Source organism: Erpetoichthys calabaricus, chromosome 17 (assembly GCF_900747795.2).
Source record: "Erpetoichthys calabaricus chromosome 17, fErpCal1.3, whole genome shotgun sequence".
NCBI classification, from domain to species: Eukaryota; Metazoa; Chordata; class Cladistia; order Polypteriformes; family Polypteridae; genus Erpetoichthys; species Erpetoichthys calabaricus.
Window position 1 is genome coordinate 23,964,013 of NC_041410.2, and position 13,160 is coordinate 23,977,172.

The window sequence follows — 13,160 nt, forward strand, 5'->3', positions numbered from 1 at the left end:
GTTAATACCCAGATATCATTGGTTATATGTAATATTAGATAGTTTCATTGATTATTTGGCATATTTCCTTTCTTCCAGTATATACAGTATTTAATGAATGGATATACTTTAATACATTTTTGCAGCCTTTATAATAAATTGCCAAACCAGTTAGTCATGTCTAGTTAGGAAAAGGGAGCATCACTTTGTTAAACTGCAGCGAAGTTGAACTATTGATAATTTTGAACTTTTTTTTTTTATACATATTTTTCAAGTAAAATACCAGAACAACCAACCTAATTTAAGTAAATAAGAGGTGGAACTATATGTGTATATAATTTATAACAAAGATAACCGTATATACAGTGTATAAATATATGAAATGGTTATATTACAAAAGTGTATCTAAAGATTAAGATGAAGTAATAGTTTTTAAAAAGTAATTCTAAAAGTGTGAGCAAAAGGTGTTCAATTTGTTGATATTGCCCATAACTTGAGGCAGCTTGTTTCCAACTTCACAAAATTAGAGATCTCTTAATGAAAATTATGAAAGCCAGGAAATAGTACTGGTATTTATTTAATAGACTATCATCTGACACCACACCAAAGAGACCCATAGTCTGTGGCATAGCAAGAAGATGAGTGAAACCTAGAAGAGAACCTTATTCCACTCATCATCCAAAAAGTTGTTTCAACACCAATGTCCAATGACCTGACCTGACCTGAATTGACCTAAAATACTATAATATAGGCAGAGGTTTGTTCATTCTAACCAAATTAATATGTTCAGTATAAAAATAAAAAGGTCTTTATGTACAGATGACTGTTGCACCTAAATACATAAACTTTTTAGAAAATTATTAGAAACAGGTAATGTAAAATAGTTCACTTTTGTTAAAATTCACTTCTATCAATCCATAATATAATTAGTGTTATGTTGAAAAATGTTCTATTTATCTCTGCAGAATCAGAGATGAATAAGAAAACTTTTTAGATTTATTTTATGACTATATAGAAATAACTAGTTGGTAACATGTGAATACAGGCAGAGTGGTGGCTCTGAGGCTAGGGATCTGCACTAGCAATCGGAAGGTTGCCAGTTCGAATCCCGTAAATACCAATAGGAACTCTGCTCTGTTGGGCCCTTAACCTGCAATTGCTGAGCGCTTTGAGTAGTGAGAAAAGCGCTATATAAATGCAAAGAATGTAGTTGTTTGTTTGTTTGTTTGTTTGTTTGTTTATTTAATAATGCAGGGATAAAACAATTCACCCTCTCAGGACAATTGTTAAATGTTTGTTTAGAATGGGAATCTAACGAAACCAGAACCTTCCTTTCATAGAAGGATACCAATTTCAGTGTTTCAAAAACTTAGTAGACTTCTTTAAATACAGAATTGCGTGGTACATTACAAGCCTTATTTGATTCAAGCATTGTGCAGTACCAGTGACTCATTGGAGCTGAGATCTGATAAAATGAAAGTCCTCAAGTTTAAAAAATACAGCTGTTAAGACAGGCAAAGAATTTGTCCCTTAGAATGAGGGAGTCACACAATTAAAGGCCGTGCAGCATTGAAGCAAGAGAGTGACGAGCTTGGTTGACCACTCTACCCCAAAAGTTCCAGCACAGAAGAATGACGAAAATGTTTTTGAACTCGATATCCTCAAGAATGCAATTATTTTTTTACATTTGGTGGTCTTCCTATTGTACCTGTTTTTTTTTTGGTTTTTTTTATGGAGGAGAAAGCAGTGAACTTGTGAATTCAACACATGGATGCCTGTCATCAAAATCTGTCAAAGTGTCCTCAACAGCTAAAGGGTTTCTGTACTCTGTAAGAAACTATGACCTGTAGCTCTGAAAAAGAAAACCAGTTGTCTGAGAAATTTTTTGACAGACATGCATATAGACACTGTGGGCACAATACTACACTAATTTTGTCTCATCTTGAAGATTATGGTAATTGTGTATAGTTAATCAGTATAGTACAGCGCCTCCCTGTCACACACCAGTGCTTGTCAGATGTTCTGCTACAATTCTAGAGTCATCATCCTGTGAACAGCTGTCAGATGGTTTCTGTAGTACTTTCTCACAAATCCTGTAATGGACAATGATTCATTTTTTGAAGCCCTTACATATCTTTAAAATTCATTTTCATGGAACCTCAACAAATTTTGATTCTCTTACTTTCAGAGGTTTTAGAGCACTTATTAGGGCATCAGAACCCCTGCCCATTTTACACAACCTTTGTCTTCCTCTTGTGTACCAAGTTTTTTAATGAAACAAAAAAACACAATTATCCAGATTTATGAGATTGTGTCCAGGTTGAGGTTTTGTTAATACAAGCATACTCTGTTTTTAAAGCTCTGTATTTTTATATATTTCTTTGTTAAGACTATAAGTCACCTATATATCTTTTATTAATTACCTGTTTATTTTTTTTTAGTTGCCTGGAAGGCTGTGACTGACAGAGTGCAGGAAGCCAGAGCTAATGCTAGACTCAAGCAGCTATCTTTTTCAGGTAAATGGTTATTAGTTATGAATTCCAGTGGCCTACAATACCTTTAACAAATTGGTTTGTATGAAATATACAGAAAGAGAAGTAGTTTTTTTAATGAGCAGTATATATGTGCTAATGTGTTATAAATGAGACTTGGAAAAGTTGGGAATTTCTTGGTGACCCTGAATAACTCTCACTTGATGATGCAGTATTTTTATTTTCCTAGTCCTCTTGCTACATTCTTTTCAACATTCACAAAGTCTGTCTCTTCCACTGTCACTGTAGCATTCAATTACATCTATCTGCACATACTATTTGACCCCTGCAACATCCTACAATTATCCTCTCCATTTTCTTTATTCTGGCCCCCTCCAAACCCACACACTCCCTCTCTCCGCTGAATTCTCACTGCTGCAAGTTGGTATGTGCCTTGGACTGCTAATTATTAGCCCTTCTTACCCATCTACAAAAAACTTCACCTATTTGCTCACAGATTATTATTGCACCTCTTCAAAACCAAATTCATTATACATAACTTTGAGACTGCTTAAGATTTCTGACCCTTGAATCAACTGGATTTCTAACAGCCCTTTTTACTTAATCTGCTGTCATTTTACTATACATTTGTTTGTACATTGTTCCTTTGCCCTCCAGTTATTGTGAGCTTCATCTGCCTTTCAGTTGTTGAGCCAGACACTTAAATATATTTTTATTCGGGATTTTAGCTTTCATGAGTAATAATATCTGCTAAGTAAACAATGATGATTTTAATAGGTTTTATCAGAGTCTGTGTAAAGAATGTTTAATTTTTATACAATGAACCCTGCCTCGATTATAATTGAGTTTCTTGTATCTGTCCTATACCACAGGTATGACGGGAATGCGCATGCTGGGCATGCTCCATGATGCTGTGGTGTTTTTGGTGGAACAGCTGTTTGGTGCAAATCTCTGTTCCCGTCACAAGTTCCATTTTCATAAGCAAGAACAGCATGAAGAGGAGTTATTTATAAACCCCAGTGGTTGTGCCCGTGCAGAGGTTTATGTTAGGTATGGGAAATTTTTTTTTTTGCGTTCCATTTCTGCAAACAAAACATTTAACTTATTTTACAAAACATGTCTCGGTAATTAATCACAGAGTTGGCACATGTCACGTTACATACAGGCACTTCAGCTCCTTCTGTAAAGTGCTCTTTTGTGTTGTACTGCATAGATGTATTAAACCATTTATTCTACATATTTTGTAATCTAGAGTGCCAGATCAATTCCCTTTTAACTCTTGGTAGCTTTGACTTCCATGACTTTTGTAATAAATGAGCATGCAAATCTTTTTCAGTATATCTGGAATAGAGATGAAAATATTACATCTCTACAGTGGAAAACTGTCAAATAAATCTGGTGCTTAATGATGGATTTTAAAACATTATTTGATCGTATTTACATTCTTTCCTGGATTTTACAGATGTTAGCATTGTTACCTAACATCCTAGAGGTCTGGGTTAATATGTCAGTTTTGTTTACTGTGTGACATTTTTGTGTGCCTTGTGTGTGTTTTTGTTTATACTTTTCTGGCTACTCCAGTTTAAAATGCTGTACAGATTAAGTTGATTATTGACTCTAAACTGGACTTATATCAGAGAATAAGCTCTATCACTTGTGTCCATGTAAGTTTAGTATGGTGTAGGTGCTTGAAAAATGGCTACTTCCAGAACTGGACCTACATAAGGGCTAGCTTTTGCTGAATAAATCATGATGGAGAGGTGACCCATGCTGGTCAGCCAGGATCAGCCTAAATGAAGCCGTAGGAAGTTCCCATGTGCACTTGTCATGCTCAGGGGGGTGAGGAAGAGTTTGGTGCAGTGAGCAGATGACAAGTATGGGTGTAACAAATCTAAACTTACTAGGTTTTGGCATTATCGACAGGCTCTTTAGACATGCAATGTACAATAACAACTGTGACAGAGAAAAAGAGAGTGTGTATGTGGATGTAAAAAAAATAACAGCATTGACTCTGGATCCAGATTCTTAATCACTTGAAAACCACAGTCATACCACCATGGATGTGGAGAGCAAAAAGAAAGAAATTGTAAAAGATGTATTAATGACAAATCAGAACAATTACTTTAAATAATTATACAAAATGACTAGAGAGAGTTCCCATATATTGATTATGTACATTAACAGAATCCTGTGTGTTATTTCAATTTAGGTTTCTAAGTGTTTGAATAGCTACTTTTTTTTTTTTTTAAATGGCCAGTTAAATAAAATACTATTGGAATGCTTGAAGTAAATCCCAAGTCATTTCTGAGTATGTGCCTAAAACCACCGTGATGTTGAGAATGACTTAATTTTGTTCCATGATCAGCCGTTATGGTAAGGAAATATGTAATGAGATCATAAAGAAAATTGTTATCTGTTTATCTAGAAAGAGTTACAAAACTCCTTTTAAGACCCTGGGACTCTACCCAAGTACAGTGAAGAGCCTTAGAATCTGTTAATGAAATGTGTTGCTTCCTATTTTGTTGTCATAAACATAGATTAGAGATATGGAATGCATGTTTGCCTTCACTCTTTGAGCTTCAAAGTTGACATACTTGATAAGTTTTAAGACGTCTGGTTTCAGGTTTACACTAGTGTCCCACAGCCTTTTAATTTACTTTAATTGTACAAGTTCTGTTAAATTATGCCTTTTTTAATAAGAATTGTTTTGATGCAAGTTTCCTGATGATTTCTGGTTTTGCATTTCTTGAAGGAAATCGACATTTGACATGTTCAATTTTCTGGCTTCTCAACACCGTCAACTTCCTGAAAACTTGCCTTATGATGAAGAGGAGGATGAAGTGCCTCTCAAATCAACCAGGTAGTTCATTTGAATATTTTCATTTAGAATGCTGCCTCTGTTGGGTAAAGGAGTGGTTAGCTAACATGTTCCTAAGATTAAATACAGTATATACTCTATATTTCTGTTGTGCTAGATAAGTGGAGATAGTAGCATTAGTACAGCTCCAACACTGTATTAGAGCACACTGTTCCACCCTAGCACATTATGGACCATTTTAAAGCTAAGGTTTCTGAATGTCTTTCTCCTTGTTTGCATGACCTCATAATGGTTCATATTGTATGGCACGTTTATTTGCTTTAGCAGCTATTATGAAGGTTAAAACTTCTGTGTACCATGGGAAACCTTTTTCAGATGTAATAAAGTGCAATTTATATAATATTCAGTTCCCTTCACTTTTTGCTCACTTCATTATGTTGTAGGTTTAATTTTGGTAACATGAGAATAATCTACACTCAGTAACTCCTAATAAAAACATGTTTTCAGAAAGGTTTGCACATTTTATTAAAAATCAAAAACTGCAGTCTTTCATTTACTGTATATCAGTATTCAAACCGTTTGCTGTGGCATTCTAAATTGTAATCAGGTACATCCTGTTTGTTTTAATTATATTTGAAATATGTCTTGAGCTTAACAAATTGAATAGACTGCACATTGTTTAGTAAGACGCACACCTGTGTATACTGTAGAAGATGCCACAATTTGCACTGTACATCACGACAAAACCCAAAACTTGAAGACCAAGGAACTCTCAGTAGACTTAAATTATGGTGAGGTATAGATCATTGAAAAGGTATACAACCATTTGTAAAGCTTTGAGTGTTCCCTGGAGCTTAGTAACCCCAAGAATTGTCAAATGGAAAAAGCTTGGAATGACTAGGACTCTTTCTAGAATTGGCCATCTGACCAAACTGAGTAACATGGCAAGAATGGGCTTAGTCAAGAAGGTGACTGAGAACCCATTGGTCTCTCAAACAGACCTTCAGAAGTCCACTGCTGAGACTGGTGAACCTGTTGGAAGGATAGCCATCTCATAAACACTCCATCAATCAGGGTTTAATAGTATAGTAGCTAGGTGAAAACTACTCTTGAGTAATAGGCATTGACAGTTTAACGGAGTCAGAGGTAAAACATGCTCTGGGATGATGAGGCAAAAATGTTGTAGCTTTTGGGCAGAATTCCAAGCACTATGTCTGATAAAAATCAGGCACTGCTCATCACGCCATCATATTTGAATGGAAATGATTTTTTTGTTTTGTTTTTTGTTTTTTGCATTCAATGAGTGCTTTAAGCTTTTCCCATTTAAGTTAATAGCAATGTATGTACTTGCTTTCAAAGGGATTTTCAGAGTTAATTATCACAAATTAGGGGAAACGTATCTTAGTAAAGATGCAGAAATAAGGAGCATTTCCAGAATCTACAAACTTATTTCGAATTAATGGGTTTTTGCTGTCACTAAGGTATATTTTCATGAATTTGTTCGAGTCTGAGGGTCTGGCCTTGCAAGTGTCCTGCATGAAAACCAAGATCCAGACCTTTCATGATCTTTTGGGCATAGTCATCAATAGTATGTGTGTCTGCAGAGAGAGTGTTGACCTTATCAAGAGGTTTACTTACCTCGGTAGCGACATTCATGTCTCTGGTGACTCTTCCTGTGAAGTCAGTAGACAGTTAAGAAGAGAATGGGGGGTCATGAGGTCTCTGGAAAGGGGTGTGTGGCACTTCCAATACCTCTGCCAAAGGATGAAGGTCCTATCCAGTGACATGAGACTGGACTCCTTTGGTACTGTGTCTCTTCAGAGAATCCTTGGGTACTGCTGGTTTGACTTTATGTCGAACGAGATATTGCTCACAGAGTCCCAAATGAGGCACATTACCTGCATTGTGAGGGAGCGTCAGTTACTGCACTATGGCCATGTGGTGCAATTCCCCGAAGGTGATCCGACTTGCAGGATCCTCATTGTTGAGGACCTGAGCAACTGGACCAGGCCAAGGGGATGCCCACAGAAAACCATGCTGTGGCAGATAGATGGTCATTTCTGGAGGGTGGGACTGAACTACATGTATGCCTGGTAGGTTGATAACCAGGACCCTGAGCTATTTCATCATGTGGCAGGTGCAGCAACACACTGTACCAGTGCTTGCTGCCCAACCTGACCTTTTACGCATGTCTTTAGGGAAGCCACAACAGCACAGCTTTAATTGTACTTTATAGTGCAACTTTGGCAAATTAAATATGGTATGTTTTATTTGTGTAATATTTCCAATATATTTTTTCTTGAATGATCACATTTATTATTCTAACATGCAGTGAAAATACTACTACTACTAGGTTCACTAGATAACCAAATTACTGAATACAATCCTGTCTTCTATTTTGGTGTGATAAAGTGAGCTTTACTTTAGCACTTTACTGAGCTTTTAGCACTGCAAGCCTGACATAGCCTGAATTTTTTTCATAACTTCAGAATGCAGCAGCAGATCTCTTTTTTTCCACTTCCTATCCATTTTGATGGTTTATTCAGTACTTCTATAGCTTATGAAGGTGACATATCAACTTAAAACAGATTTGAAAATACGAGGATTGGAAAACTCTCAGTTCCAGTAGCAGAAAAGATGGTGTCCAGTAGCAAGAAAACCTTACACTAACAGTTTTCAAAAATTATTATTTAAATTCCTCAAATAGATTGTTTGACAGGACTAATAGCATTTGTCTACTAATTACGATGTAATACTGTTCTTTTAATGTACGTTGATTTTAGACATGTGTTCTTGCCTACTTATCATAAAATGTAGAGTATAATTCAAAAATGTATTGATAGTCTAAGACAGTTTTGTATATTTTTATTTAAATAAAAACAAACTAATTTCTTTTATTGGTCTTTGCAGACGAGCAACAAGTTTGGAGCTTCCAATGGCAATGCGATTCAGGCATCTTGAAAAAACTTCTAAGGAGGCTGTTGGAGTATACAGGTAAGGGATATTATTTTATTTATTGAACTACACCTGTATTATATTGTTCTTTATTTGGCCACGTCTTTCACAATTTATCAAGCAAAACTGCTCATAATGTGTGGTACTTTATATATTGTCCAGAATTACACTTTAGTTTACTAGAGTGATTTTTTTTTTTCTTTCTTAGTGGAGTTTGTCGTAAATGTTTTTAAATAACATTGAAAATTAAGCTTAACATGACAGCAGAAGTATCTGATACATGCCATCTAAATGTTTCATATTGATATATATGTCCTCTATCTACCAAGCAGCTTTATATTCTTCAGTGTTGATGTTTTGTTGGATTATTAGAGGAAAAATGGCACCAAAGTTGTTGTGAGATTGTGGGCAAACCCACAAATGTGAGTGAAGAGCATGTTCATTTGCTGTTGTGGTATGATGTTTGCCGCCAAGGAACAGTATGCATTGTTATGTTTATGGTACAAATTATTGCTTGAGGTCTTTTTTTTTTTTGTATATTATTTTAAAACAGCACCTTCATTTTTTGTCTTGCCCCTTGCTCACAACAGATCTGCTATTCATGGAAGAGGTCTGTTCTGCAAGAGAAATATTGATGCCGGTGAGATGGTGATTGAGTATTCTGGAATTGTCATCCGATCAGTACTTACTGACAAAAGGGAAAAGTACTATGACAGCAAGGTAAGACTGCGTTACTGTTGAAGATATTTAATTGAAGAACTACATCAGGAGTGCTCAATTTCATTATACTCGAGAAATAGTGTAATTGTCCATTTTCTCTGACCAAAGTGCATTTCTTGTTAATTGGGCGAAAGTGAATGTTTTTCACTACAACCGGGAAATAAATTAATTAAACACTAGTTATCCATGATAGCTTCAACAGTCCAGCTTTTCCTCCAAAAGCCTTGTATTTTGTTTTATGTTTAAATGGTTTTCATGTAATTGCCCCAGATTGTTTTTGGTTAATTACTTGATACATATTTGATATGGTGATGCAGTAGCTTACACAGTGATTCTGATATGATTCCCAGTCCAGTGTCATTGTTGTCACAGTATGCTCTCTCCATGTTCATGAACAATTTTTCTGTTTCTAAATTGGCCCTGTGGAGATGGATTGGTGGGTGATCAGTGATTGAATGGTATTCCTTCTAGGGGTGTTTCCTACACATACTGCCTTTGCTGTGCCTCCTGGCAACCTTGTCATTGACTCGTAGTTCAGAAAATGATTCAAATAAACGGAAGGTTGCTTAACACAAGTATATGAAACATTGTTGTTTTTTGGAGAAGAACAAGGCAAAGTCATCCACAGTGTCAAATCACATTTTTCAGTTTCCCCTCTTTGTAGATCATCTTCTAAACATAGAAGTACACTCTTGTGAGGAGCACCTTCAGCTATAATATAGTTGCTGTGTAAATGCTGTTAAGTTGTAAATCTTGGGGGTTAGTCTTCTGATGTATAACACCTATGCTTTTGTGAGTATTTTAGTCTAGTCAAACCTCATTTTGAGTCCTAGCTGTCTTGAAATGTTGTTTGTTACTTACGCAAAACATTTCCTTCTCCTGTTTGTGGCTTTTTATATAAATTATTTATTTTAACACTATTATAATCTAACAAAATACTTTTTTTTTTTTTTTTTTTCTGCATTAAAGGGGATCGGCTGCTACATGTTCCGCATTGATGATTTTGATGTTGTGGATGCTACCATGCATGGGAATGCTGCTCGTTTTATCAACCACTCATGTGAGCCTAACTGTTATTCACGAGTCATCAATGTGGAGGGTCAGAAACACATTGTTATCTTTGCTTTACGCAAGATTTATCGTGGAGAAGAGCTTACTTATGACTACAAATTCCCCATTGAGGATGCAAACAACAAACTGCATTGCAATTGTGGAGCTAAGAGATGTAGACGTTTCCTAAACTAGAGTGACAGATGTTTAAGTGGGTATGGGAGGGCACTCTGTTGTTGGTGCTGTTTTTTGTTGGGGCAGAGTGTGTACCACAAACATTTAAATACAGTCAACAAATTGGTTAAAATAGTTTGTTCTCCTTGCCACTGTCCACCAAAGTGCATTTTATTTTACAATTGACTTTCATTCTAAAAATCAGAGTGCAATTCATCCTCATTCCATTACTTCTACTTTTCAAGACGTAATACTGCTGAAAAACCTCTCAACTTGTTTTGCCCCAGCATTATATCCAAAAATAAATGACACGATGTCATTTTTATGTACATGATCTGTCAAAGATACTCTCCCCACAATCATTTTGACTTCTAGTATTTGATCTTACAGGACATTTGATTTTAATTTTACCATACTGCATAGTATTTTAAATACATGAAATGTGAAGAGTTAACACAAACAAAAACACTGCCAATAGGCAGCATATAAGAGTGGTTTTATGCTTGTAACTTTAATATAGAGACTACATACATGGTTTTGTTTTTTATTTTCTTGGACAAAACAGTTGTGTTAGTCTTGCTGTGTGAAACAAAGAACATATTTTACACAGTATTACAGTTAGTTCAAGTTAGTATGATCTACTTTGAATTTTTCTTAGCTCAACCAAATTATTTTATGGCAGCTGACTGACAAGGCCCTTTATCCCGAGTCCAGCTAATTAATGGTATCCTGCCTATAGGTGATTATTATATTACTTTGTTATGGCAATACAGTATACCGTCATATAACATACATATTTAAGCACATTGGGTACTCTCTGCTACATGAGGCCTGTCATCCAGTATCTTAGCATTCATCTGCCCTGTAGATGATGTTAATTGAGGTTTTTCAGACCAAAAGCTATTTTTTATACGTCACATTAGATATCCTCCCTTCTCTGAAGTCATTAGGGCATTAGTCTAAAAAACACACAAATCTGGCATTGATGTGTTAGGTGTCAAATCCTTTTGGCTTTCTTTTTGGCTTGCATTGTTCTAATTGTACTTTGCTGAGCAGACGTTCAGTAATAATCTTCTCAGTAGTAATTTGGAGCCCACTTTGAATTTCACTTTCAAACTTACTGTACATGCTTGACATTTTATTTATATAGTTCAGTAAGTGGGTAAAATGTTCTCTACTTAGTACATCTTGTTACCCGTTTTGTTACCCCACTTAGCTTGATAAGTAAAGTTCAGGTTAACTGTCTTCTCCCTTACAACTTCTCAAAAACGTAATGGAATTTTTGTTTTTGGTTTAAAACCGACGCTCTTCATAAAAGAAAACCAGAAGGTTTTATACACTAAGCCATTTTGCAGGCCAGGTACACATCTGTACATAATATTGTTTTTTTCAGAGTTTTAATGTGCATAAACATGTTTGTAACCTGGTGATAAGATTTTACATTTGTTTTGCAAAGGATTACAAGTTTTAAGCGCTGATTATGCTGTAAATCGATACAATTAAAATTCTTCAGGATTCGTTTGTTCATAGTTCTGTAAGAATGTTTGTGAATTAAACTCAAAGTTCCTTACATGAAAATGCCATATTTTAAGGATTTGTTTTTTGATGGAGCCAAATGCCTGTTTTTGTTTTGTTACATCCCTCTTCACTCTCTTAAAGCAAAACTGTTAGTGTTTTTTTTTTTTTTAATTATTTATTTATTTTATCCTTTGTCAGGTGTAGAAACAATTCCTAATTTAGCAGTTCCTAGTTTAATAGTTGTCAGGAATTGAGGGCTGTACAGGAAAGAAAATACAAATGATAAAAATGTATACAGTACTTGCTATTCCTAATACATTATATCTGCTTAACTGGTTTTGGGAGAAATCATGTTTTGCTGTTATTCTTCATAATACTATAGAACTTTTTTTTTCCTTTTACCAGATTTGTAGTTGTGCAGAAATTCAGACTGGTTCGATACAATTGTTAACCTACACGTTCTGTTAAAAAATCTTTTCAATATCTGTTAAAAATATACTGTGGCAGTTCTGTCGGTATTCTCATTCTTGTATCTTGGTTTTCATGCTGAAAACACATTTCTGTTCAAAAGTTTTCTTAATGTCACTTTTTCAGAAGTCTACCATACAGTTCTGAGCAGTCTGACCAGAGTTTTTTGTACTAAAGACTACAATTCTAAGAGTTGATGTTTTCTTGAAGTCCCTACCCCCTTCGTTATGATGCGGAGAGGAGAGGGGTGAGGGTCCTACCTCAGTAGCTTAAACAATAACCAAGGCTCTGGTCAGGTAAGACTGTCCATCTGTGCAATGAAGGAAACAAATCACTCGTTTCTTGCGTACTTCTCTTATACCGAGTTTGTACGTTTGGGGAGTTCTTTTAAACTTTGTGAACTGGCTTGATGTAAACGAAAAAATCTCAAGAATGTAAATAGTTGTAAAATAATTTCTAAACCTGTTTAATTTTTCTATGCACTTTTTTATTTATGATGTTATTTGCTTAATAAAAATGTTAAGATGTTTGAACAAAAACTTCTCTTTTGTTTGAGTTTATCTCCTGCTTGGTGCTTTCTAGAAATCTGTAGAGCATTAAGGGCTGCTGCCAGAAGTTTTGTTGTATGCTGACTGCACCCGGTCTGTATGTGTAATGGCTGATCCTGCACTCTGACCTCCAGAGGCCATGCAAAAAGATATTTCCCCTCTGGGATTAATAAAGTACAACCCCAAATCACAAAAAGTTGGGACAGTGTGGAAAATGTGAATAAAAAAAGAAAAAAGCAAGTTATAAATTCTCCTCAAATTTTATTTCATTGCAGACATTATGAACACAAAATAATTCATGTTTTTTTTTGTCAGCATCATTTGATTTGTAAATAAATATCCATTCTTGCCATTCAGGCTTGCAACACATTTCAAAAAAAGTTGGGATGGGGGCAATTAAGGGGTAGTAATGAGGTATAATAACTAAATAATGATGTG

General features: G+C 35.3%; 1 protein-coding gene across 1 annotated transcript in view; it reads left to right on the forward strand.

Moving 5' to 3' along the window:
- The window catches only part of kmt2bb (lysine (K)-specific methyltransferase 2Bb), a 105,342-nt gene extending 92,629 nt beyond the window's left edge, over window positions 1–12,713 (forward strand). Inside the window, exons 32-37 of the mRNA XM_028823033.2 lie at window positions 2,421–2,495; window positions 3,344–3,521; window positions 5,224–5,331; window positions 8,200–8,283; window positions 8,835–8,964; window positions 9,934–12,713. Of these exons, the coding sequence (XP_028678866.1) occupies window positions 2,421–2,495; window positions 3,344–3,521; window positions 5,224–5,331; window positions 8,200–8,283; window positions 8,835–8,964; window positions 9,934–10,209 (851 nt within the window). The 3' untranslated portion in view covers window positions 10,210–12,713. The remainder of the gene's footprint in view (window positions 1–2,420; window positions 2,496–3,343; window positions 3,522–5,223; window positions 5,332–8,199; window positions 8,284–8,834; window positions 8,965–9,933) is intronic.
- The last annotated feature ends 447 nt before the right edge of the window (window positions 12,714–13,160 follow it).